The following is a 26,506-nucleotide window of genomic DNA, read 5'->3' on the forward strand; positions in this document are numbered from 1 at the left end:
AAATATGCTTGTAAATATCTAAAAAGTTGTTACAGAATGCTATTAAGATAACCCCAGTTCAGGTGAGTTTATTTGGACGGGTCAACTCTTTTACTGATGAAACAATATCACAAATACTAGCTCTGTATTCGCACATGGAGAGAAAAGAAATAAATGAATGTTTGGTATTTCTCTTTTTTTGCCGTGATTGTTTTATGACTGGAGATGCAAAATAATTGATGCAGTTCATACCTTGACTGCCACATCACATTGATCCAACATGACCTCTCTATGGTGACCAAGAGCTTTCACAGGAACTGGAATGGTCCCTGTGGAAGAATGGCCATCTGACCCTGGGTTCCACTGCCTTGCAGTGGATTACGTTATTACACCCAGCTCAGGGTCAGTATGAGTAGAAATAAATATTATCTGTCCTCCAGCAGGTGCCTGGCAAATTCCCCTGTAATTATAATCCATACACCTGAGTTTGTTGGACAGCAAAAGAACAAAGGCTACACGTTTTTTTCCGCATTTATGTTATTTGAGCATCTGCCAAATGCATAAACATTGATGGCTGACATTTGAAAGTAATGATTGTGCCTCGGTATCAATCAGGGTGTAAGAATGAAAAAAACCCTACCTCAGGCATTTGTGTATCAATAGAGGGTTGCTTTTAAGGACAACCTGCAAGGGAGCAGATTATCTTCACGGTCTGTTAACAGGATTATATACTCAAAGCTATACTTACAGCTCTCTCTTTATGGAACAAAAATCCAGAGTTTCCACACTTTAGGCTTAACTTACCTGTTTACATTACCCACTCCCTGAATACCTCCCTCTATAACTCCTGAACATCTTGCGATGTCATCAACCAAAGTACAAAAAAAGCAGAATCAGCTTGTATTTTTCTTCAGTGCACTTTTTAAGAGGAGATTTTTATGAAATCCTGCAGTGAAAATCCATATTTTAATATCCAGCCATGCTTTGTTTTCGGTGTAAATTTACTTTACCCATCAACTGATAATATACAGTCTGATTTCTAACAAAAAGTTATTTAGGAATAACATTGCTGAGGGGAAAAAAATTATACATTACTGCAGAATAATGTTTCACAGATTTATCATATATATATATATATGTATATATATATATATATATATATATATATATATATATATATATATATATATATATATATATAGAGAGAGAGAGAGAGAGAGAGAGAGAGAGAGAGAGAGAGAGACTTTGAGACAGACTGTTAACAACAAAGAGCTCATTTAAAATAACACTGGCTCATCCCTTCATCCCTTGACATTTGTAGCCTTTTGGTGCCAGCGTTAATCTTACATCGATGTTAAGGGGCCTATAAAGCAATAAACTGGACTGAAAGTGAGTGGGCTGTCAAACACTGAAGCAAAGCTTTGGAAGACTGGAGCACTGTTGATTATCACTACTCTACCAGATTACAAGAAAATCTGGCTCTTTAGAAGCTAAATATGAAGAAATTGGCTTAAGATCTCTGCAAAGTACTTTGTAGAATCTAGTTTCCACTTGACATATTTTTTCCACAGATAAACTAGACACACTGCTTCAAGCATGAGATCAAGGATGACATTTAGAACATTTTGTGAACATTGAGAAGCAACAAGAATTGCATTATCCATTTAGCCTAACTGATTTATCTACTGAATACTCAAAAGAATGATTTAGGATGTGATAATAATTTGATTTTAATTTGGAGGGGTCCTTTCTTTCCTTTTGTTTATTTCTCTTGTGTTTCACAGGCACATCAGTAATACAAGTCACAGCCATAGATGCTGACGATCCAACATATGGAAACAGTGCCCGGCTGGTCTATGGAATATTACAGGGCCAGGACTTTTTCTCCGTGGACCCTCAGACAGGTCTGTTCACACCCTCACATTATCCATACATCGCCGCCGTTTAGTGTTGTTCCGTAGAGGGTTTCTTCAGCTCATGGTAACACTTCACATAGCTAATCCTTATCATATGGCATGTTTTATCCATTCCCACCATATGTTCAGCAGAAAACTAGATGTTTTTTTTTTTTTCTCTGAGTCAGTTTAGAAAGAGTTGTGCCCGAGGTCACATGTTTGGAAATATCCTCATTTTAAAATGTATGACTCGCTTTGATGCTAATGTGAGGAGACGGCATGTCACTGCGAAATTTGGAGCTGTTGTGATTTTTGTTGTGCTCCCCGCTTTCCTCTCCACCAGGCATCCTGCGGACTGCGGTACCTGATATGGACAGAGAAACGCAGGATGAATATCTGGTGGTCCTCCAGGCGAAAGACATGGGCGGCCATCTGGGTGGGTTGACTGGTACCACAACTGTCACCGTGAAGCTGAGCGATGTCAACGACAACCCACCTCACTTCAGACGCAGTAAGCACCACCTTATCGGATCACCACTTCGACTATAATTGCTTTCGATCCCCGTTAGATGTAGAAGGTGTGTGAGGATTTAGATAATAAAATGTCTTGTAATGACAGGCGTCTGATATTATTCACTTCTGGGTTTTCTGACAGGTTCAAGATAAGATGCACGCTTTAAAGTAGCTAAACATTACTTATCACATCATTGTTTTGGAGAAACACTGACATAAGATGAACTGCAGAGACAGTGGTACCTGAAGTGCAGTATCTTGTGAAAGTATTGATACCCCTTTGTTACATTATATCCACAAACATGAATATACTGTATTTTATTGGGATTTTATTTGATAGGCCAATCATAAGTAGTGTATAACTGGAGAGTGGAAGAAAAATGTAACATTATTTTCAACATTTTTAACAAAAACAATCTGAAAAGTTTAGCATGCCTTATTTGGCCATCAGACGTAGTAATTTGCCCATTTATGTTTGCTAAAGCTAAAGCTCAGTCAAAGTGGATGAAGAGTTACTGTGAGCAGAAATGTTTAAGTCTTGCTACAAATTATCTATCAGATTTAGATTAGACAAGGCAAGGCACATGTTTATTGTTTATTTCTGTACAAGGGCAATGCAAGTGCTTTACGTGATTAAAATATTGGAAAATAAAAAAAGAAAAAAATCAAGTAAAAAAACTATTTAAATAAAATGTAGGAAAATTTAAACTAAATAAAACACAGTAAAATGGAAACTAAAAGCAAATATTAATGATTTTAAAAACAGTTGGCCAAGTTGAACTAATGATCCGTCCGTCCGTCCGTCTTCTTCCGCTTATCCGGGGTCGGGTCGCGGGGGTAGCAGCTTCAGTAGGGAGGCCCAGACGTCCCTCTCCCCAGCCACTTGGGCCAGCTCCTCAGGAGGAATCCCAAGGCGTTCCCAGGCCAGCCGGGAGACATAGTCCCTCCAGCGTGTCCTGGGTCTCCCTCTGGGTCTCCTCCCGGTGGGACGTGCCCGGAACACCTCTCCAGGGAGGCGTCCAGGAGGCATCCTGACCAGATGCCCGAGCCACCTCAACTGGCTCCTCTCGACGTGGAGGAGCAGCGGCTCTAGTCTGAGTCCTCCCCGGATGACTGAGCTCCTCACCCTATCTCTAAGGGAGAGCCCAGACACACTACGGAGAAAACTCATTTCAGCCGCTTGTATCCGGGATCTCGTTCTTTCGGTCACGACCCAAAGCTCGTGACCATAGATGAGGGTAGGAACGTAGATCGACCGGTAAATCGAGAGCTTTGCCTTTTGGCTCAGCTCTCTCTTCACCACAACGGATCGGTACAGCTAACTAATGATGTTTCAGTAAAACAGTTTAACTAGAACAGTCGAAGGCTATTCTAAATAAATGTGTTTTTAATCTTGATTTAAAGGAACTCAGTCTTTCCACACTTATACAGTTTTCTGGAAGTTTGTTCAAGATAAGCGGAGAATAGGAACTAAATGCTGCTTCTGAAACGGATTGTTGATGATGGTGATGTTAAACTCAGACGGAAGAAGTTTTTTGCACCAATTTGGTAGTAGGCTAAGCCTACACACTTTATTTTTGATTTACATTACAACGTATTTCACATCTTGATATGTTGATATATTTGTTGTATGCAGCTGATGTGATTGCCAGATTCAGTATTCTCATCTCAGGTATATAATTGTCATTGTCTTAAAGCTGCTAAGATGTTGTTTTGTTGAGAATAGTTGCACTTGACTTTACTACTTGAAAAAAGTTTCACAGTAATAAGTGGTTACTGTGTGTTGCACTGACTATTATTATTGCTGGGTGCCTGTATGGTTGTTGTTATAATAGTGTGATTACTGATTAATGTTTGCACAGGAGTTCAGGAAGTGCCCTGTCTTAGAGCTGCTATTTTACTGTGTGTAAAAAAAACCACTTATGGTCACTGCTGGAAAAGTTGGCTGTTATTGCTCTATTTAATTTTAATTTAGGTTCTAAAGCAGAGAGAATGCCATATCCAGTATCCCTGTACCAATTTTATGTTATTTAACGTTGACATTTATGTCAAAGATACAGACATAGCAGCCAATAAAATATGTTATCGTCTGATTGCTTTTGTTGCCTCATGACTGATGAAAAATTTGCCTTGTGTGCAGTAGAATCGCAATGCATTGTAGAATCGAATTGAATCGAATTGTTACCTGGTGAATCGTAATGGAATCGAATCGTGAGGGCAGTGCCAATGCACACCCCTATCGGCACCGCCATTTTGTATATTTTTCCAAGAAATCTAAACTATAATGCAAGTCAAAAGAACTACACGACCCAAAAGCCAACAGTGCTTCCGATCTATGTTTCTCGCCCGCCTTCAAAAAACAGCAATGGAGAGAGCAACCACTAGTGGCGAACTCGACCTGAAAAAGTTGGATTTGCAAAGCAAGGTATAGCATTAAAACAATTATGAATATTATTTATAGTGCTCTTTAGGTGTCTCAAAGGGCTCCAAACAATAGTTAAAAATTAACAAGATAAAAAAAATAATTATAAATAATTTAATAAATAAGTTATTAAAAGATTACATATCAAACATGAAACCTGGAAAAGCTGACTCTTGCAGCTCCACCCCAACCACCCTCTGAGTCTGGGAAGAGCCGTACTGTCAGATTTACAGTCAGATTCATCTCTTAACAGCTGAATTTACCTCCATCATCATTTCACAACATCCACTAATTAGTTTGCACATTTTAATACATGCAAACTTTCTGAAGATCAGGCCCTTAGTGCAGTATCTTTCAGGGAAGTATGTACCTTTTATTCAGTTTTGCAATAATTTTATGCTATTTAATTGCTTATCTGTCATGTGCCGCAGTGTTTTTCCATTTGCCTGTTGGAAATCTATTCAGAAACAACCTGGTACAATTTCTGCCTTATAGTAATTTTGCAGAATATTTTTCTTGTCAGCTTGAGTCTGGCTCCACCATAACTTATCATTTGCCACAGTAGTCTCTAATGGCTTTACAACTAAACAAAGGAGTAATAGAGGGGGACACTCTGGTTTGTTTTGTTACTTCACTATTTAGTAATCAACTGAGCCATCCGCTGGTTGCCGTTTTCCTGTAGTAATCAGTGCGATAGAGTGTTGCGGGGTTCAGACATTTGCAGCTGCTCTGGTGAGAGAAATCTGAGCTTGGAGGAGCTCAGACCAATAGGACATCGTTATTGGGCTGTCTGTGTCTGTGAAGGTAATATTTAAACAGATAGTGTTAGCTTATGTTGACAGGGAGGTTTACTACTTCAATGCTGCCAATACCGAAGCTTTACTGAGTTTTGTAAGTAGCTTTCAAACGTCAGTGTTGTAGCATTAGCATGTAGCATTAGTGCAGCTAGCAAGTAGCCTCCTTCAGTGTTTTGTTTTTTTCTACCTCACAGGAATAATTTCCACAAACAATGTTTTTGTCGACTAAATAGAATTGCATTTTTTTTCTGCTTGTACTTGCCATGTTAACAGAGCTAAATGCTTTCAGCAGAAGCTCAGTGTTTTGGTCAGGTGAGCGGCTGCTGGGTGGGGAGAAGCTGATCCTCTGTTATTGCTGTGCTGCTGTCAGAAAAAGAAGAGGAACAACTTGTGTAAATGTGAATGAGTCTGTGTTGATTTTGATGCAAATAAGAGTCTATGAACAATGCATTTTTCTAATATGGATTATATCGAAATATTCATTATTTTGACAACCCTAGTGTGTAGAAATAACACAAATGACAGGAGCTTAACAGAATATTGCAAGAAATTGAGAATATTGCACTCTTAGTAGTGTTTTGCATGTCGGCCAAAATGGAGGCAACATTTTTTTTCACCTGACCAGTTCAACATGTTTGCTGTGTCTCTTACATGTGACTTATATGTGTCCTATTTTCCTACTCTTAAATAAAGGCCGGATTTGTGGCATGCAGGACTAATAGTTGGGCTCTTGACTGCTGATTGAAGCTCTTCTTATCTGGCCTGATGGACAGCCATGTCTTGGTAGACTTGTAGTTGTTCTATACTCTTCCCATGCTCTTATGATGAATTCAACAGTACTAACATAGATGTTCAAAGCTCGGTATGTTGTTTTATAACCTAACTCTGTTTTAAGCTACTCCCTGACTTTGTCCCCGACCTGTCTGCTGTGGTAGTTAGTTTTCATTAAGCTGTTTGTTCACTAATGCTCTCTATGAAATCCCTCAGTTGCTGACAGAACAGCTGCATTCATAGAGGCTATATCACAAGCAGGTGGACTGTACATACTTCTAAAGGCAATGGACTAAACTAGATTTTATTGTAGGGTGTCAAAGTAGAGCTGAATACACATGCACACCACACTTTTTAGTTTTTTTAATGTAAAAACATTTGAAGCATGCATCCTTTACCTTGCGGATGACAAATATGTGCTACATTGTCTTTATCTATCACATTAAATCTTATTTATTTGCGAGGACATTTGTGGTTGTAATGTGACAAAATGTGAAAAGGTTCATCGGGTATGAATACTTCTTTGCCAGGCACTAAACACGGTCATAAACATCCCTCTCTGGTCCCTGAAGTTTACATGGACTGCGTCTTGATGCAGAAGAGTGAAAGATCATGTCCCTTTTTTCCCATCAAAGCTTTTTCCCTGTTCCCTGCTATTAATATTTCATCTTATAGTTCAGTGCTTTCTGCTTCAATAGACAGCAAAATCACTGCAGAATGTGTCCAACACTTTCAGGCATAGCCCACATTTCTTTATATACTGCCTCTTCCCTATATGTTTTCTCCCCCGTCTCCCCCTACTTTTTCTTCCAGACAAGGTCTACTTACTGCCAGTCGTCGTAATGTTTAAAGAACCCTTTTCTTTTTTGATATATTGTGCTCCAAGACAGGGTTTGATGGAACCAGTATTATAATTCCAAACAGCAGCAGTATGTTATTTATTTACTGATATCTGGCGATATATCCCCACCTCACTGCAGGGCGTTATTTTCACTTTGACAATAATGTCACAGTTTTAACAAACGGCTCATTTGGTATGCTCTTTGAAAGCGAAGGGTATTTATTTTTATTTTTTATTTATTTATTTATTTTTTGTTTAATGTGCCTGTTTATGTGGAGGAGGCGCTGATTTGATTAAGGTGAAGTATTTTCTCCGGATTAGATTTCTTGTTGTTGATGTGCAGCGTTAAAGCAAGCCGAGCGCATTATGAGATGCCAAGTGGACGACACAACCTGCCACAGATCGCTGGCTGCCCTTTCTCCGCCAGTAAAGTGGACACTGTTGTCTAGGCTGAACAATAACAGCAAAACAGATTAACTCTGCCAGGCTGTAATTCTCTGTTTGAAAAGCCTCAGTTTGGTTCTCTGTTTGTGCCTATATCTTCAGAAGCTACATTTAGTTCGACATACGGTGCTGTGAAAAAGGGTTGGCTCCTTACAGATTTCAGATCATCATTCAAATTCTAATATCAGACAAAGATAACCTGGGTGAAAACAAAATGCATTTTTAAAAATGTCCTCTTATTCAGTAATGGAAATAAAGCTTTTCAAACCATATCATGCGGGCTGATAAGACAAAAATGTTGGAAGGTGTATACCCTGTCACATCTTGTCAAATCATCCCAACAGTCAAATACTGAGGTGGAAAGGTGATAATATGGGGTTGCTTTGCCTCTTCAGGACCAGGTTCACTTGCTGTTGGAACCATGAATATTGCTCTCTAGTTGGAAATCCTACTGCACCTGCAGTTTTCTGGAGAACACCAGCAAGTGTGCCTCTGATCGCCTTCAAACAAACACACCAAAGGTTTCAGAGTGGCCTTGTCAAAGTCTAGGCGTAAATGTGACTGGAATACTTTGTCATGACCATAAACATTGTGCAGCTCAATTAAAACCACTCTGCAAAGAAAAGTAACCCAAAGTTCCTCCACAGTGATGTAAAAGACTCATTCCCAATTATTGGAAAATGTAATTGTTGCTGCCAAGGGCGACACAACCAGTGATTAGGTTTACAGCGTAATACCCTTGTTTACAGACGACAGTCGGTTCGGATATATTTTCCTTTTTTATGACTTAAATCTTTATTTTAAAAAATCACAATTTAATTAAAAAAAATAGCAATCTCATCTTTTCCTGATCTTACTTTTTTTTATGAAATATTTAAATCCAGCCAAAAGAGAAAAAAAAGCACAAACAGAAGAATTTTTTGCTGTGTAAAGATTATTTTATAGCTGTGTACGTAAAACAAAAGTAGCGTTAGGGATTATGAGATTATAGCTGCAGAAAGCAGTTAACAGGGAGACAGCAGATAACTCATGGACGCCAAGGACTTCACAGATGTGGCATTCATAAACAAATGGACAGTTATCTTGGGGCAGAATGGACATGTGGATATCCCTGGAGCGTATCCCAAAAGACAACATGAGAAGAAGCGTCAAATCCTGGAGCAGGTCTTTGCTGAGCAATTTAACTGCGACAGGGTACGATAACTTTAACAGTCACATTTTAGTGGCTTGAACGTTTAAATGTCAGATGTTTGTCCCTTATTAGGTTAATGAAGTAGCAATATCCATCAATAAGCTATTTAAGGGTAAGAGTAAATCAAGAACATGGCTTATTGCGTTCAAACATGCTGTCATTTACAAAATCTAACGTGTGTTTGAAACTTACCACTTTAAGCTTCAGTTTGAACAGAAATATCTCCATGTTAACACATAATGATTAACATGCTCTATTATTCTTAGCATGTTCGTTTTCTATTTTATGACTAAAGCCAAAATACTGCTTTCATATTTTTAAAATAATTGGTCTGAAATCCAGATTTTTCAAATCCCAGAGGAAGTTCAAGCTTTGTGAAAGAAGGATCAATGAATGGATTCAAAATGATTGCAGCAATAATCAAAGAGAGTGGCTCAAATGTTTAAAGTGGTTCTGATGTGGGTTAGGAGTTCAGATGCAGCAGTTCTGAGAGGGATCAGAAACTAACATACATCATAGTACGTACCATTAGAAGTGCCTTGCAAAAGTTTTTAAATCCCTTGACCGTTTTTAGATTCTGCCACAACTACAACCTTTAAATTATTTTCTAAAACTTTTACATGATTGACTGAACACAAAGTGGAGTGAAATGGTGAAGAGAAAGGAAAATGATACAAGTTGCTTATTAGTTTTTGTTTTGTTTTGACACAGAGATTTCAGCATGGATTTCTATTGAGTCCCCCTGAGTCAGGGGGTTCTGCACATCTAAAGTAGAATGTATCAGCTCAGGGAGATTGGATGGAGATCATCTGAGAATATCAATTTTCAGCTCTTGTCTCCACATTTGACTTAGACTTTGACTGGGCCACTCCAGCACAGGATGTATTTTGATCTAAATCCTTTTATTTAGGGTTGTTGGGCAGGGAAAGTGTTCAGGTGGATGTGCAGGGTCAGTATAAACACCTTTTCTGAAAGGCCCCAGAGGCTGCAGCACCATCAATCAAGAGGAAGCACGCCATGAAGACCAAGGAGCTCTCCAGACAAGTCAGGGACAAAGTTGTTGAGGAGTACAAGTCAGCATGGGTTATGAAAAATATCCAAATCTTTGATGTTCCCCCGGAGCACCATCATCTTCAAATGGAAAGCACCTGGTACCACAACAAGTCTGCTAAGAGAGGGCCGCCCACCAGAACTCACAGACCGGGTCAGGAGGGCATTAATCAGAGAGGCAGCACAGAGACCAAAGGTAACTCTGGAGGAGCTGCAGAGCTCCACAGCATAGACTGGAGGATCTGTCCATAGGACTACAATAAGCTTTAGACTCCATAGAGCTGAGCTCTATGGAAGAGGGGCCAGAAAAACACAAAAAAACAATACTTAGATTTAAAAATAAAACCAATTTTGTGAGTTTGCAACTCCCCAACTGTATGGAGGAAGGTGCTCTGGTCAGATGAGACTAAAATTTTATGAGACTTGAACTTTTTGCCCACCAAGGAAAACACTTTGGGCCTGATTTTCAAAATGTTTGTACGTATTAAAACCAGTACAAAGCGATTAGTTTTTATAAAGCTGGTCGTCAAACCAGGAGCAAAGCAATTTGCGTTTCTAAAACGAGCAGAATAGTGCGAACAAACTTGTTTGCGTAAGTGCCTTCATGAATATGCAGATCACATGCTAATGACCAAAACCATGCAAATTTATGGGAGGGAGTATGCAAATGTAAATACATAATACCCGCAAAGTGATTTTCCAAAGCTGAAACTGCGAGTTGGTGCAGTTTTTGCCTCTACATTTAATACCTCTGAGGGTCAGATGCAAACTTGCATGCATACAATGCCTGCGGTCCATGTGGCCAGAAAGGAGGCACTGATATAACGACAGAAGATGGACAGAGAGTTTCTCTGCAACCGAACATTCTTGGACTCACAGGAAAATCATTTTAGTGGGGAAAAGACGCAGCGTCCGCGGGACTCGGGGCAGGATAGAGGCGGCGTATTCATTTTCATACACCAAGGCGAAAAATACCAAACCTGATCCTTAACATTGCGGCATGCTTGTACATAAACAAAGCTGAATATTAACCGCCTCCTAAGAAGTGCCTTCAGATTGCAGAGACCTTAAACCCTTGGGGAAAAAAACAATTTTACCATGCTGGACCGAGTCGCTGAGAGGAGGGAAGGGAGCTGTGCAGGTCTGACCGTGTGTGTGTGTGTGTGTTATTCTGGGAGGTGTAATACACAAACCGGTAGAATAATGATAAACAGGAGACCTAAAATAAAAGTATTTTTCTTCTGTTTGGCAGAATGTCTACTAACAAAACAACCTTTTTTCTTTTTTTAAAGAATAATTAATATTTCTTTCTTTGACAGCATCTCCCAATACTTTTGCAGGCCACTGACTTGGGAAAGCAACTTGTTATACTAGATGTTTAGAGATCTCAAAGTAAGACAAATTCATGCCACACTTTTCAGATTTTTTTTAGGTCATAGCAAAGCATATCTAATTTCCATTCCACAATGAAAAGGATTTAAAAATAGTTGGGATATATTAGATAACATAATGTGGGAGATTTGGCTTCCCATACACAAACCGCATATATATGTTCACTTTTTCATTAAAGAATTCAAGTTTAATCCTACAGCGACGATTAGAAACAGGGAAATACAGTGAAGTGATTTGGTGTGTTTTAAACTGAGGAATATATTACTGTTTTAGATGTGAAAAATCCCCATTTTAGGAACTATATGTGGAAGTTATGCTAAAAAAAGAAGGTTCCATGGAGCTCGTAGTCTGCAGGGTTTACAAGGAAACCATTTATCCCATACTCCACAGGCACCATGATGTATCAAGGATTTCAACTTTCATGCACTAAGACACAGTTAAAACACTTTTCACGCACCCAATCTGTGAAGGAGAGAAAAATGAACACCTGATGATAGTGCAGTGAACAGAAGGAGAGGGACAGTGCATGTGCTGTCCAGACAGAGCGGCGCACATCAACAGGAGGACGTTTTTCAGGCTGATCAGAGAGGAAACGAGAAACATCCCACAATCCTTTTAAATCACAATTTATATTCTATCCACCCTGCTCAGAATAATATAGTCAGCTGCTCTGCTTCTGCTCCGTTGGCAGCATTATTATCAATAAGTTACAATGATAGCTCCACAACTCTGTCTGTTTAACACAAAGTTATTACTGTCGTAAATTTTACTTCCTTCTCCCTTATCTCGCACATCTTTGCAGTTTGTATAAAGGGAAATAATATACTAGGGCTTATATACCATAAAATACTTTGAACAGCAATCTGCTTCACTGGGTTTGACTCTCTAGATTTGTGGTTCTCAGGTACGTTCAAGTGGTATTTTTTACATAGGCCTAATGCTTGGCTAGGTGCAACCTAATGTGCACCAATGGGCAGGAAATCCTGTTTTCTGTAGGACCAACCCATGCACTATCACAGCATCTATCAGAAATTAAAAATACTGATGCGACAGATTTGATGAATTCAGGATTCATGTACCAGTATGTCTAAAAACTACTGCAAGAAGCTACAATTCTTAATTACTATACAGTCAAATACATGTGCATGACTTAATGTTATGAATACGATATGTTACAAACTTTTCGTTTAATTGTTTTTGCTTTAGGTGTGTACTTTTAAGTTAGACTAATTAGCTCTGTCTCCTGCCTTATAAACATGGCTATTCCCCCAACCACAGCAGCTCTGTATAACTCATTTTACCACCGGCACAAGGAGGTGTTTACCCACTTTCCTATATTAGCATTGCTTACAGAAAGAAATGTTATTCCTGAAATGATTTACTGCGATTTTTGCACCAACCAATAACTCTTGCACCACAAGCAGACCTGTGATATACTGCGATAACTATGATAGAGTGAACAATGCTCTAAACTTCATCAGGAAATCTGTGCAGAAGAGCAGCTGCATGCATTATGGTAATGCCAGCTTTGTTTTGAGCCAGAACGGAGCCAAACAGCGTCCTCATGAACATTCAGTGCCAGCTCTCAAACTGCTCCTTTCATTGTGCCCCCCCGCCACCCCCTGCAGGTGCATGGTCGTTCTCTGTGTCTGAGCTAGCGGCACCAGGTGTGGAGGTGGGCCGTCTCACTGCCACCGATCCTGACCTGGGAGAAAATGCACAGCTGGAGTTCGCCATCCTGGACGCAGAGGAGGCGGACATTTTCAACGTCACGGGGAGAACCAAAGAGGCTGTCATTGTCCTGAACAAGGTGAGCGACGGCAGGAAGGCACGGACACCTCCTGAATGTGTGCAATGCAGCTAAAATCAGGAAATCGAAATGCTTTTACAGTGCCATGCAAATGCAGTCTATAACCTTTTCCACATTTTTCGAAGTTATAACCACAGATTTTGGTGTATTTTGTTGTGATAACACAAAGTAGAGCATAATTATCAGGAAAAGGAAAACAGAAAGGCGAGGCGCTCATTTTATTAAGCCCCCTTTACTCTGACACCATTAAATGAGATCTGGTGTAAACCCTATTAAACTGAGAAGTCCCCTAATTAGTTTGTCATTTAATCTGAGAGTAAATCCAGCTGTTCTGCGAAGGCCTCAGATGTTGGTCAGAGAACATTAGTGAACAGACAGCCTCGTGAAGACCAAAGAACACAAGAAATTAAAAGTAGGGTTAAGTTAGGAAAAGAAACGTCCCAAGCTTTCAATGATTTAACGAGAATGTTTGAGAGTGTCCATCATCCGTAAATAGAAAGAGTATAGCACAACTACAACCTTAAGACATGGCCAGCTACCTAAACTTAGAGGCCAAGTATGTGAAGAATTATTCAGAGAAGCAGCTCATGGAAACTCTGGAGGAGCTGTGGAGAAGCTGATCAGAAGGGAATCTGTCAACAGGACAGCTATTAGTCATGTGCTCCACAAATCTGGCCTTGGTGAAAGAGTTGTAGGATGCCATGAGATGTTTTGCTTCCAGAAATGTGCCATGTGATAAACAGATGAAGTGAACACTTCAGCCTACATTCACAATGCCATGTATTGCAGAAAAGACTCAGACAACCCTGAACACACCATCCAGACTGAAATGTTGTTAGGTTTTCTTTAGCAGGGACAAAGAAGATTGTTTGAGTCAGTGGGAGGGGAGGGGGAAATACAGAGTAGAAAGAAAACCTGTTAGAGTAGTGGGCATCAAAGGCTAGATGTTTTAAATGTTTCCCCTGGTTCAACACGCTTAAATCAGTGGTCAGCATTTTTAGCAGCCTCTCGCAGAACCTAGTGACATGTTGACGACCTGATTCAGCCGTTTGAATGAGCTGTGTGGGAGCAGGGCCGCATCTAAAGCATCCAGTACTCTGGCCCTTGGGGACTGGAGTTGGACACCCCTGTGTTGGACAATGTAAAAGACTTGAGACCTGGCCGGACCTTCCCCATCCAGTAGGACAAGGACCCTAAACATACAGGCAGAGGTAAAATGGAAAGCTTTAGATCAGTGGTCTGCAGACCGGGTCCTCAGGACCACCTGTCCTGCATTTCGCTGGGGTTTCTTAGATACCACGCCTGATGAATGGGTTATGAACAGGGCAGCACTAAAGGGGCATGGTGAGGAAGTGATTAAATGGTTTGAATCAGGTACACATCTAAAACACAAAGTTTAGAAGGACTTAAGGATCAGGATTGAATACCTCTAGTTTAGAGCAAAGCATATCCATGTGTTAGAATGGCGCTAGGCAAATCCCAGACCTAAAACTGATAGGGGATCTGGATCCAGAGTTGAAAAGTGATGTTTACAGATCTCAATAAGCCAGATCTCAGTTATGAAGAATATGTATCTATATTTTTTTTTTCTCTAAATCTCCAAAGCTGGTAGAGACATACCCCCAAAAGGCTTGCAGCTGGAATTGAAGCAAAAGGGTGTTCAATAAAGTATTGACTCAGGGGGGCTTAGTAAAATGCATACCACACTTCCTAATTTTTTATCTATAAAACAGTTTTAAACCATTTAACATTTTCCCTCCTCTTCAGATCTATGAGCCATTCTGTGTTGCTTCATACATAAAATTCCAATAACACACATGGAAGCTTGTGGTTGTAATGTGACAAAACGAGGGGAACTTGAAGGAGTATGAAGAGTTTTGCAAAGCACCGCATGCTCAGCTGTCCACTCTTTTCAGTCAGCAACACTTTAAACAACATCTTCTGCAGATAGCCACTCACCACCAGCCCTCTGCAGCGCGCAATGAACGGGAAATGATTAACTAGACAGGGTCCGCTGGTAGGAAACTGCAGCTCATTCAAAGTGAGGCCATGTTACAAGAACCTTGTAGGAAGATGTCTTTTTACTATTAGAGGTTTTAACAGCATTTGATGAGATCATAAAGGTGCTGCAAAATAATAAATTGAGATTGAAGAAAGAGAAGAGGCTCGTCAGTAAGTAGACCAAATCACCCAAGCTGCTTCAAAAATATGATCATACAAAAACACTTTAAAAGAAAGGCAGCATGCACAAAATATCTACATGAGAAATAACATGTTTGCTGACCTTTGCTGCCTCATTCTTACAGCTTCTGGATTACGAAACACGCAATTCTTATACTTTTTCCGTGGAAGTGGTGAACCCTGTCGTCGACCCCCGGTTTATACGGAAAGGACCGTTTAAGGACCAGGCAACAGTCCGGGTGATGATCCTTAACGCCGACGAGCCTCCTCGATTCTCCCAGGCGGTGTACCATCTGGATGTGTCTGAGAACTGTCCTCCGGTCTGCGCCGTCGGCCGCGTCTACGCCGTGGATCCAGACACAGGACAAAGCGCCAACATCAGGTGCCTGATTCACCACCACTCACACATGATTTACACACTCACTCCTCATTAGCTTTTTACATCTGCAATTCCTGATAGTGCCTGTTCCCGGATCTTAGGTACTCCATCGATCCCCAGTCGGACCCCGAGGCTTTGTTCCGGATCGCCTCTGACACGGGTTTTATCAGCGCAGTGATGGAGTTGGACCGTGAACAGGAGCAGTGGCACAATATCTCAGTCATCGCCACACAGAGGGGTATGACAGATCGCGCTGCCCCGGGGCGCCTGGAGCAGCACAGCTTCTCCAAGTCATATTTCACTCAGTGGAGTACAAATGGTGGATTTTCTGTAATAATTTGAACATTAGAGTTCATTTCCCTCTCTGTCTCTCTCTCTCAGACAACCCAAATCTTGTGTCAAGGGCTGTGGTTGCCATAGAGACACTAGACCAGAATGACAATGCGCCGGAGTTGGACAGGCAGTACGCAACATCAGTATGTGACTCCAGTGCCCCTGGTCAGGTCTGTTCTTGTTTAGTTTTAGCCTGATAACACGCTGAACTCAAGGCTGTGTTCTTCATTTTACCCATTCTGTCCTCAGAATAAATGTATTTCCTGTCTTTTTTTTTTTGCTCTTACAGCTCCACAGATAAAGCGCCCCATATTTTTCACTCCCTGCTTGGCTTTATAAATGATAGTAATAAACATTACTAAACATTTAACTTTCACTGCAGTTTTTGAAACTGAACTAACTCAAGTGCAACATGCAGCCACTGCGGGGCTCTGGTGATGCAATTAGATACTTTAAAGCAGTAGCTACTGCTAGAAATGATCGGTTTGCATCAGCAGTAGTCAGGAAAAAGCTTTCTGTGGGGATGGTAAGGGGGATTGACAGCTCTTTGAATGTTTTTTGTGCTGCAAAGGAGTCAATGTGTGAACAATCAAACAATAAAATCATGTGATTTGTTTTTTTTAACTTTTTGTCCCAGATGCTTTGCAGAATTATTCATGCCCCATTTCTCACATTATGTCATGTTACAATCGCAAACTTTACTGGATTTCATTGAGATTTAGTATGACATACCCACACAAAGAGCTGCATAACTATGAAGCGGAAGGAAAAAGAAAACATGTTTTTTAAAGAGAGTTAACAAATAACCAGAGGAGGGTAGAGTAGTGAAATAGTACTAAGGTAGGAGTAGCATTACTGAAATATATATTTTACTTGGAAGTCAGTGGAAGTAAAATGTAGTCCTCCAAGATATGACTCAAGTAGTTGTAAAACAGTATTTTACAAAAATGCTAATCAAATACTCAGTTTTACCATACCACCTGATTTAATTTGTGAAATTAGTGCTATTTCTTCTATTTAAACAAAGTAAAAATTATCTGATAGAAATAACATCAATACAAAATAAAAACTTCAGGCAGAAGAAACACACATTTCCGAATCTTATTTTGTTCACAACATAAAGGTTTTGAGACCAGTGCTTAGAGTAGGTAAGTAGGCAATTACTTCTAGCATTACTTCTTTTACTCAAGTAGAGGTGGATGTTGCGGTAAAACTGCCCCAAGAAGTAATGTGTTGTTGTTTTTTTCAAATAGTTACTCAAGTAAACATTGATTATCCACCTCTGCAGATCCAAAGTAGGATGCCTTTAATTAGTAGAAACCTTCTTCTTCTTTCGACTTTTCCTTTTCAGGGGTTGCCACAGCAAGTCATCAGCCTCCAGCTAAACCTACCTTCTGCATCTTCTTCTCTCACGCCAGCTACCTTCATTTGCTCCTTCACTCCATCCATAAATCTCCTCTTTGGTCTCCCTCTAGGCCTCTTGCCTAGCAGTTCCAACCTCAGCATACATCTTCCGATGTACTCACTATCCCTCCTCTGTATATGCCCAAAGCATCTTAGTCTGCCTCTCTAGCTTCATCTACAAAACATCTAACATGAGCTGTCCGTCCGATGTTCTTATTCCTGATCCGATCTATCTTCGACATTCCCAAAAAGAACCTCAACATTTTCATCACTACTACCTCCAGCTCTGCCTCATATCTCTTCCTCAGTGTCATTGTCTCTAATCCAGACAACATCGCTGGTCTCATCACTTGTACACCTCTCCATTCATTCTTGCTGATACTCTTTACCACACAACACACCTGACACTATTCTCCACCCGTTCCAACCTGCTTGGTCATCTTTCTTCACCCCTTTTTCACACTCACTGTTGCTCTGGACTGTTGACCCCAAGTGCTTAAACATCATCCATGCGGCTGACCTTCATTCAGTTAAATTAAATTTTATTTATATAGTTCACAACACATGTCATCTCAAGGCACTTTACAAAGTCAAATTCAGTCAAACCAGACAGATTCATCAAAAAGTTTCCTTTCTAAGAAAACCCAGTAGATTGCATCAAGCCTTGACAAGCAGCATTCCCTCCTCCTGAAAAAGCGTAGAGCCACAGTGGACAGACGTCTGCATTGTCGATGGCTTTTCAGCAAATCCTCATACTGAGCATGCATGGAGTGACAGCGGAGAGGAAAACTCTCCTTTAACAGAGAGAAAAACCTCCAGCAGAACCAGGCTCAGTATGAACGGTCATCTGCCTCGACCGACTTCTGTGCTTTTTGAGCAGAGGCACAAAAAGCATAGAAGCACACATTGATCTAGGAATCCTTTCTATGTTATATGGTAATGGCAGATGATCTATCTCCCCTGGATGATGTCACAGGTAACAGAACGCCAGACAAGATGCACCTACTATGAAGAGAAGAAAGAAAAAACTTAAAAGCTGAAATAACAACAAACAATGCAAATTGTTGCAAACAGTACGAGAACTCAAAAAATAGACCCTGATGTCCTCCAGTAGCCTAAGCCTATAGCAGCATAACTACAGAGATAGTTCAGGATAACCTAAGGCACTTTAACTATAAGCTTTGTTAAAAAGGAAAGTTTTAAGCCAGGTCTTAAAAGTAGACAGGGTGTCTGCCGCACGAACCAAATTTGGGAGTTGGTTCCACAGAAGAGGAGCCTGATAGCTAAAGGATCTGCCTCCCATTCTACTTTTAGAGATTCCAGGAACCACCAGCAGACCTGCAGTCAGAGAGTGAAGTGCTCTGTTAGGATCACATCAGATCTCTGATATATGATGGAGCTTGATTATTTAGGACTTTATACATGAGAAGGAGAATTTTTAATTATATTCTTGATTTAAAAGGAAGTAAATGATTGGAAGAAATATGATCCCTCTTGTTTATTTTCATCAGAACTATTGCTGCTGCATTTTGGATCAGCTAAAGGCTGATCTAAAAAGCTTCCTCTCTTCTCCAGGGCAAACCAACCTCAATCTCTCTAGATTTTCCACCACCCTCCTCTCACTGCAGATCACAATGTCATCTGCAAACATCATTGCAGAGATTCCTGTCTAACCTCATCTGTCAACCGGTCCATCACCACAGCAAACAAGAAGGGTCTCAGAGCCGATCTTTGATGCTTCTCCTACACACTTACAGCACACCTCACCATTGTCTTACAACTCTCACGCATGTCTCTAACATACGTGTCTGTTACGCCAAACATCCTCATACAATATGAGGAGAACCCTAACACGTAAATAAAGAACCTGGGTAGGATTCAGTGTAAAAGCAGCTGTTCTGGGACTGCAGACGTTTGCTGAAGGACATTAGTAAATATATAGCATTTCAAAGTTAACTGACAGGCCAAGCAAGGAAAGCACGAATCAGAGAAGCAACCAAGACCCCATGGTAACTCTGGTAGAGTTGCAGAGCTCCACAACTCAGATTGGAGAGTCTGCTGACAGGACAAATATGACAAAGAGTGACAATAACAAAGCCATTGATGGAGAAAAAATGTAGGTCCTGTTGGCAGTTTGGGATAAATTGGGAATGCATCATAAGTGTGGAAGAAAGTGCTGGGATCAGATCATACCAAAGCAGAACTTTCTGGTCAACATAGAAAATACAATGTGAGGCGGCATATAATCCTGAACATACGCATTGGGGATAACTATGAAACATGTTGGTTTATTGTTTATTGTTAAAAAGATCCCCATTAGCTGTCACCAAAAGTGAGACGAGCTAGTCTTCCTGGGGTCCACAAGACAAAACAAAAAATCACTTAATCAAAGTAATAATTAAAACATCCTTTACTATTCAGTTCACGTATATTCAGTGGGCAATTATTCCAAAAGCTGATGGCACGATAAATAACTGTTCTCTTTAAGGCATTTTATTTTGGACATAGTAACATCATCTGACCACCATTAGCTGACCTTGTCACATAAGAAAAAACCTGATGAAAAGAAAACAGGTTGAAAAGAATAGACAGTGTTTCTAAACAATTTTGTTGTATTTCAAGCTAGTGTGGACTCTACCATTAAACAGGAAGGTCGACTGTGCATACTGATAGAGTTTGTTCTTATGGAACAATTTAAAACACTGTTGGTGGCATCACTATGCTGTGGCAATGGTTTTATTCAGCATGGATAGGGAAGCTTGGCAGGCAGAGTTGGTCAGAAGAAGGATAAAATCAGTTGGAATCTGGAAGAAAATCTGTTAAGTTCATACAGTCACAGCTACAAGACAATGGCTCAAAGCCTATACATAATTCAGTATAACCCAGTCAAAAAGTCCAAAGTTCAATTGAGACTCTGGCAAGAGTAGAAAATAAATTTTCAAGACACTCTCAGGTCCAACTGAGCCAGAACTTTTTTTGAAAAAGAATGGGCAAAAGTGAAAATGTGCAAAGTTGGAAGAGACAATACCCTTACTCCAGCAGAAAGGGGTCCCACAAAGTATTGAGCGGGTTGAATACAAATAATAATAATAAAATAATTGTAACATGACAAAATGTGCACAACTTCAACGGGTATTAATAATTTGGCAAGGAACTGTACTGTACATGAACTACCAATTAAAAATTGTTTGCCTGTTAAATGATTCTTAGCGCTCTTAGCATTTCTTAGCCTGGAGCTCCCTAACCTCCAGGCTATTATTAAGAAGATTATGTGAATGTTTGATTGACAGGTAGTTCAGGTTCTAAGAGCAGTTGACAGGGATCAAGGAGGACATGACACCCCGGTCCACTTCAGCATCCCTCCTGAGTCCAGCTCAACCCTCAACCTTACCATCAGAGAATCTGGAGGTTACCCCTGCAGCCCTTATTTTACATCTTATGCAGAATTCTGACACCAGTTGATTGCGACAGAAGTGCTCGGTGCTTGGTATGCAGTGACATGCTTGATGTGTTGTCTCATTATCAGGTGTGACAGCCAGCCTGGTGCTGCAGTCGGCCTTGGAGCCCCTCCCTGGCTTCTCCTCGTCTCTGCTCACCCTCTACGTGCCAGTTGTGCTGCGTGACGGGGCCTCGGGTCTGACCAACACTGGCACGGTCACCGTGACCATTTGTCCGTGTCTGCAAGGCGGCATGCAGACAGAAGACAGGGGCAGACAGAGGGAGCCGAGATGGGAGAGGCACGTGGTTTGTCTGCCCGCGCCGTCTGCCTCGCCGTCGCTCATCTTCAGTTTGGTCACATTGCTTGCCATGCTGGCCTGTGTCACCACTCTGCTGGGTAAGTTCAGGAATCTCTGTGACATTTCTGAAAAAAAAACTCCAAGAATGTTTTTAGTGACTTTTTTTTGAAAGATGCTGAACAGTTGTGTCAGGCTGCTTCTGGAACATCAGTGGAGTATGTGGGCATGTGTCTGTTCTCTGCCCTTTAGTGGTGTGTGCTCTCTCGCTGTCATTGCGCCATCAGAAGCGAGACTCCCACTCACCCTTTGAGGAAGATGATGTCAGGGAAAACATCATATCCTATGATGACGAGGGGGGAGGGGAAGCAGACACTGCAGCCTTTGACATTACGGCGCTGCAGAGCATGCACAGAATACAGCACATGCACAACAGCGGGAACATGTGAGTCGTTCCCAAAGATAAAAGCAAACTTCGTACATGGTGGCTCGTGGATGTTTGTGTATGTGTGTGCGTGCGACTCTATGATGACTTTATGACTCTGATCTTTTGGCACAGATGGTACACCCAGCAGAATCTGCCCCGAGCCAGGACGTACAGCTGGAGCCGTCACCCGCGCCCCACTCTGGGCCCTCAGCAGCGGCCGGGCTCCGCTCCACTCTACGGACGCCTCTGCTACGGCATCCACACGCTGCCTGTTCTCAGAGATTATCCGGTCGGGCCGCTGGAGGCGGGCCTTCAGCTCAGTCAGCTGACCCAGGGACTCACAGGGGGTCATGCTGGCAATCCCCTTCTCATCCCGAACCAGACCACCTTTGAGCCTCTGCTGCGCTCTCCCGAGATGAGCCTCGGTGGTTTCGAAGCACAGCATATGCTGGCGAAGAGCACCATCACAGACAGAAATGAAAGCAGTGAGGCGAACGCAGCTGGCGCTAAAGGGGATGAGGAGCAGGCCAAGGTCAGAAAATGCTGCAGAACAGAACAGTTACTCATAGCCCTTGTTTATGCATTTTTTCTTCTCTAAACAACTTCCACTATTATTAAACCTGAGAACACAGTAAAACTGAATAAAGCGAAATTAGATTAAATTGCAAGAAAGTCATTTAACAATAAGTTTGCCTTATGATGTAAAAAAAACTTAAAGGGTAGTTCAAGATCTTTGAAGAAAGGTTCTGTCAAAATGTTTTATTGTTTAGATTACTGTCTTGGCAATTAGTCACAGGGGCTAGTCAGAGAAGGGAGGGTACCAAAGTGGACTTAGACCATCATAAAACAACTGCATTCCCAAAACATCATTGCAGATTATGCCAACATTATTTTATGAACCTTGAAACTGTTATGTTTGCATTGGTGGGCACAAAAAAAAAAAAGAAAAAATCACAGGTGGTGCGCCAAAAAAAAATCTTCTTATGGGAGACATTAACTAAAAGCAAAACATGTAGAACAGCCCAGTAAAAAGTAAGGGGGTGTGAAAAAAAATCTATAACAGCTTGCACACTTAAACTTCTTTAACTAGATTATTTTTCTTAGCAAGTTTTTAACTCAGAATGATTATTGGTGACAGTTGCCTCCAATTATTATTCCCCACATAAATGAAAATCAGCTTCCCTGCAAATAACTAATGCAAGCATGACAAAGATATACACGTTTGAATAAACTGCAACAACCTTTTGCACATTAGCGTTGTTTTACGACAGCAAAAGTCTGTCCACTCTGAAATTTGTCCCAGAAGTTTCATCTTCTGGTCAGCTTAACCTTGCAATAAAAAAGATAAGAACACCTATAAGCCTGCAATGATAAAGAATTATGCTGGACGAGAAATTGCCCCTGAAATGATTGTTGTTTGGTGTCCATTTTCAACTAATATAATGATAATGGCATAATAATGCAAGTGCACCCTCTCAAAGATCAATAAACTCTAATGTTAAACTGTAATTTCTAAAGAACATTCAAGAGTTGAACTGGCAGAGATTTTAAATATCGTAATTGTTGGGGTGACGACGCACTTGTCTCTTCTACTACTACTGTGTCTGTAACACTGACAGAAGCACAACCAGCTACTATAATAACTGTTGCGCACAACATTTTGTTTTCATAAATAAAACGTTGACATCAGGGACATTTCCAGGGACAGCATTAGCCACGGACAGGTCGTTCCCAGACGTCCCTGGAAAATTGGGTCGTCTGGGAAAATTGGGACGTCTGGTCATCCTCAGCTACACTGTCTGTGAGTGCAAAATACAACCTTTTTGTATTTTGTTTGTCGATTAAAAGCTTCTGTGTTGGTGTACTGTTGCGAAAACGGAGACAGTCTATCGGTTGTAGTTAGTTTTTTTCCCTACTGGGAAAACTGCATCACATGATTATGTTTTAGGTGCAGATGAATGGTTGTTTTACAACAAATGTTACATACCAGCTCCCACAGGTTAAGTGGTTCACCACAATCATTCAGCTTGAATCCTAAGTGCTCCCATACTGCAGCTGTTAACTAGCATTTTGCTGGCTTGCTACTCTAATGCTATGCTCCGATCTGCGGAACAAGACCATGCACCTGGCAAATGCCTGACACAATAGTTCACTTCTCCCTATGCTAAGAAAACGACAAGGGGAGGGGTGAGTCGAGAACGATTCATTGGAGTGAATCTCGTTTTCATCCGAGAGAGAGAGAGAGAGAGAGAGAGAGAGAGAGAGAGAGAGAGAGAGAGAGAGAGAGAGAGAGAGAGAGAGAGAGAGAGAGAGAGAGAGAGAGAGAGAGAGACAAGGCAAACAAACAAGCATGCAAATGGAAATTATCGGACTTCAGACTGAACAGTGGCTCTGTGACTACTGTAACGAACAAATAAATAGCAATAGTCTAGTCAGTGTTGCCAAATTAGGCAGGTTTCCAACCAATTAGGCTTTTGAACACATTGAGCCGGAAAGAAAATAGCTTATGGGCAGATTGAAAAAAATTTCGGAATTGATATAATTGATATATCCTGATTGTTAAAGAGATCTTGTGTGTTATTTGGTTGTCTGATTGTACATTTTGTTTGGAGCCCATATGCGCAGTTTTTTTCTTTGCTTCAGCGCAGTTGTGTGCTAATGGCATGTTCTTATGTGTTTAAGAGTTCTGTGCTTTTAACATGAGAGAGTTTGAGATTTGAGCTTGTTTTTTTCTTTTAAGTTGGGCAGGTTTTATGCTGGTTTGGGTTACTGGAAACTAACAGTGACATAGGGTAACCTGTAGCGCTGTGTCTTAACACAAAAGCAGGATTTCAACAAATGTGCACAATTCTTTCAAAAATAATGACCAGGATATGAAGACAGTACTACAAGACAACCATGTTAACAGTTTACTCCCACTGGCTCTCACCACAGATTGGAAGCTAAAACGCTTATATAATTAAGTTAGATGATATCTAATGATTAATATTTGGTTTATTTTAGTGTTTCATTTATTAGAGAAAATTGGTTAGGCTGAGATTAAAGTTAATCTTGAAAACTGGATAGTTTTACTTAAAGAAGCTATAAGTAATACTGACACGTTGTGGCTCAAATCGGTACAACAGCTTGCCAATCACAACAATCTAATATGCCGTTTTTAAACGGTGTGTTGCTGTTGAATTTTTACTAACATGGGATAGGTATATAATGTTGTATTTTGTTACATTTCTGGTCTGCTTCTCTTACTGGCTTTCATGTTTCCAGGCTGCTGTTCTTTTGCCAAGATAAAATAGCAAATGCTGCGCTCTGTTTTGGGAACCCTGGGAAATCTGGGGGAAAAAAGATTGGCTGAGGAATTCATTTGCCAGGATTTGTGACCATATAGTGTGGTAAAGAACCGTGGGTTAAAAAAAATTCTCAGCACACTGGAGCCTTGTTATGTAATCCCGAGCTGAAAACAGTTAACTTGTTTTCATGGCAATACCTCCAAAAGTCGTTTCAATAAATACAGCTATGTATGAATTCAGTTGCTTTCAGTTATGTATCAATTGAAGACACTATCCAGATCATACACAGCCAGTCAGCCACTGGTAATGACTGTTTTTTTTTCTAATAGTGTTCAGTGAAAATATCGCAATACATCGCATTGCATCACAATAGTTCAAGTATCATGATAGAATTGCATCGTGGCATGTGAATCGGGATTCGAATCGAATCGTGACTTCTTTGGCAATACCCACCCCTACCACCGACTGGACTGGAGGTGTACTGCAGTACTCTTCACAACATGCCACATGCCATTAGGTTGATTTAAATCAATGTCCCACAGTTGTTCAGAGCAGTGGAAACTGAAAGCACAAAAAAATTATTTGAGATTCCTTTTTACCTGAATAAAAATAAGATCCAAGGTGTATAAGTTCCAGGGACTTTTGGTGGGAAGGGTGAATGATTGAGCTGGTCATAGTGTTGTCAGCAAAAGATGTCGGACACAAGGAAAAGTCTTAATTGTGATAGCTTACAACAGCAAACACACCAAGTCAGTGGATTTGTGATGCTGTGGACCTGTTTTTTTTTTTTTTTTTTTCTCTAAAGGCCCCGGGAGCCTTGTTACACTGCATGGCATCAAAGACTCTGACATAAATCTGGTTGACTCTGTCAGATAAATTAAAATAGGTCATCACTGGGTCTTTCAACAGAAAAGCAAAATAAAAAATATGGCCTAAATCAACAAAGACATTTTTGAGCAATCACAAAGCCTTCATACTGTCATGGCCACCCAAGTTCTAAGACCTAAATTAGAGATGTAAATTATTAGAAAACCTGGGGGGGTGAGCAAAAGACAAGACACCAGAAAGACTAGAAAAGGTTGGAGCCAAAACTCAACAATCTAGGGATGCAAGGGTACTGATGAGGAAAGCTTCAGATTGAGAAATGCTATAGAAAAGGACTAAGAATTGTTCAATTGGCAAAGCAGGGTTTGACAAAGTAGGGGTACACATAAATATGCCAGGAATAATTTCCTAACTTCAATTGTTTTTCCCTTTTCAATGAACCTTCTCAAATTAAAGTTAAGATTTTCAAAGATTCCCTGTGTGAGATTCTGCTACAGCAGTAAAATACATTTATTTTAAGCTTTTTTCCACACTTTTAACAGGAGTTTTGAATAATTTGAACAGATTAGAGATTGCTCTGAGGCTGATGGATATGTATGAACCCGAGCCATTGTGAAGCTTTGCGTTAATGCAGGAGCCTTATTTCTGTACCTGTCTTTAGTCGTATTTGGATGTCGATGGCGCCATAATCAATCATTTGCATAGGAGCATTGTTTATTGCTTGATGTGGCAATAAAAACAGCAGCCGGGGCAAAAGCACTTAAACCGAGACTCTCGTTGGAGAAAGTGAGAAAATAAAGTGGGTTTTATTAGGTGGCCTCAGCTGTGAA

General features: G+C 40.6%; 1 protein-coding gene across 1 annotated transcript in view; it reads left to right on the forward strand.

The window, feature by feature from the left end:
• LOC105925324 (cadherin-24) overlaps window positions 1-26,506 on the forward strand; it is a 55,585-nt gene that overhangs the window by 23,823 nt on the left and 5,256 nt on the right. Inside the window, exons 4-13 of the mRNA XM_012861103.3 lie at window positions 1,764-1,883; window positions 2,218-2,385; window positions 12,925-13,106; window positions 15,413-15,669; window positions 15,768-15,904; window positions 16,048-16,169; window positions 20,694-20,811; window positions 20,930-21,238; window positions 21,390-21,582; window positions 21,697-22,096. Of these exons, the coding sequence (XP_012716557.3) occupies window positions 1,764-1,883; window positions 2,218-2,385; window positions 12,925-13,106; window positions 15,413-15,669; window positions 15,768-15,904; window positions 16,048-16,169; window positions 20,694-20,811; window positions 20,930-21,238; window positions 21,390-21,582; window positions 21,697-22,096 (2,006 nt within the window). The remainder of the gene's footprint in view (window positions 1-1,763; window positions 1,884-2,217; window positions 2,386-12,924; window positions 13,107-15,412; window positions 15,670-15,767; window positions 15,905-16,047; window positions 16,170-20,693; window positions 20,812-20,929; window positions 21,239-21,389; window positions 21,583-21,696; window positions 22,097-26,506) is intronic.

The sequence above is a fragment of the Fundulus heteroclitus genome, chromosome 9 (genome assembly GCF_011125445.2).
Source record: "Fundulus heteroclitus isolate FHET01 chromosome 9, MU-UCD_Fhet_4.1, whole genome shotgun sequence".
In the NCBI taxonomy this organism is placed as follows: domain Eukaryota; kingdom Metazoa; phylum Chordata; class Actinopteri; order Cyprinodontiformes; family Fundulidae; genus Fundulus; species Fundulus heteroclitus.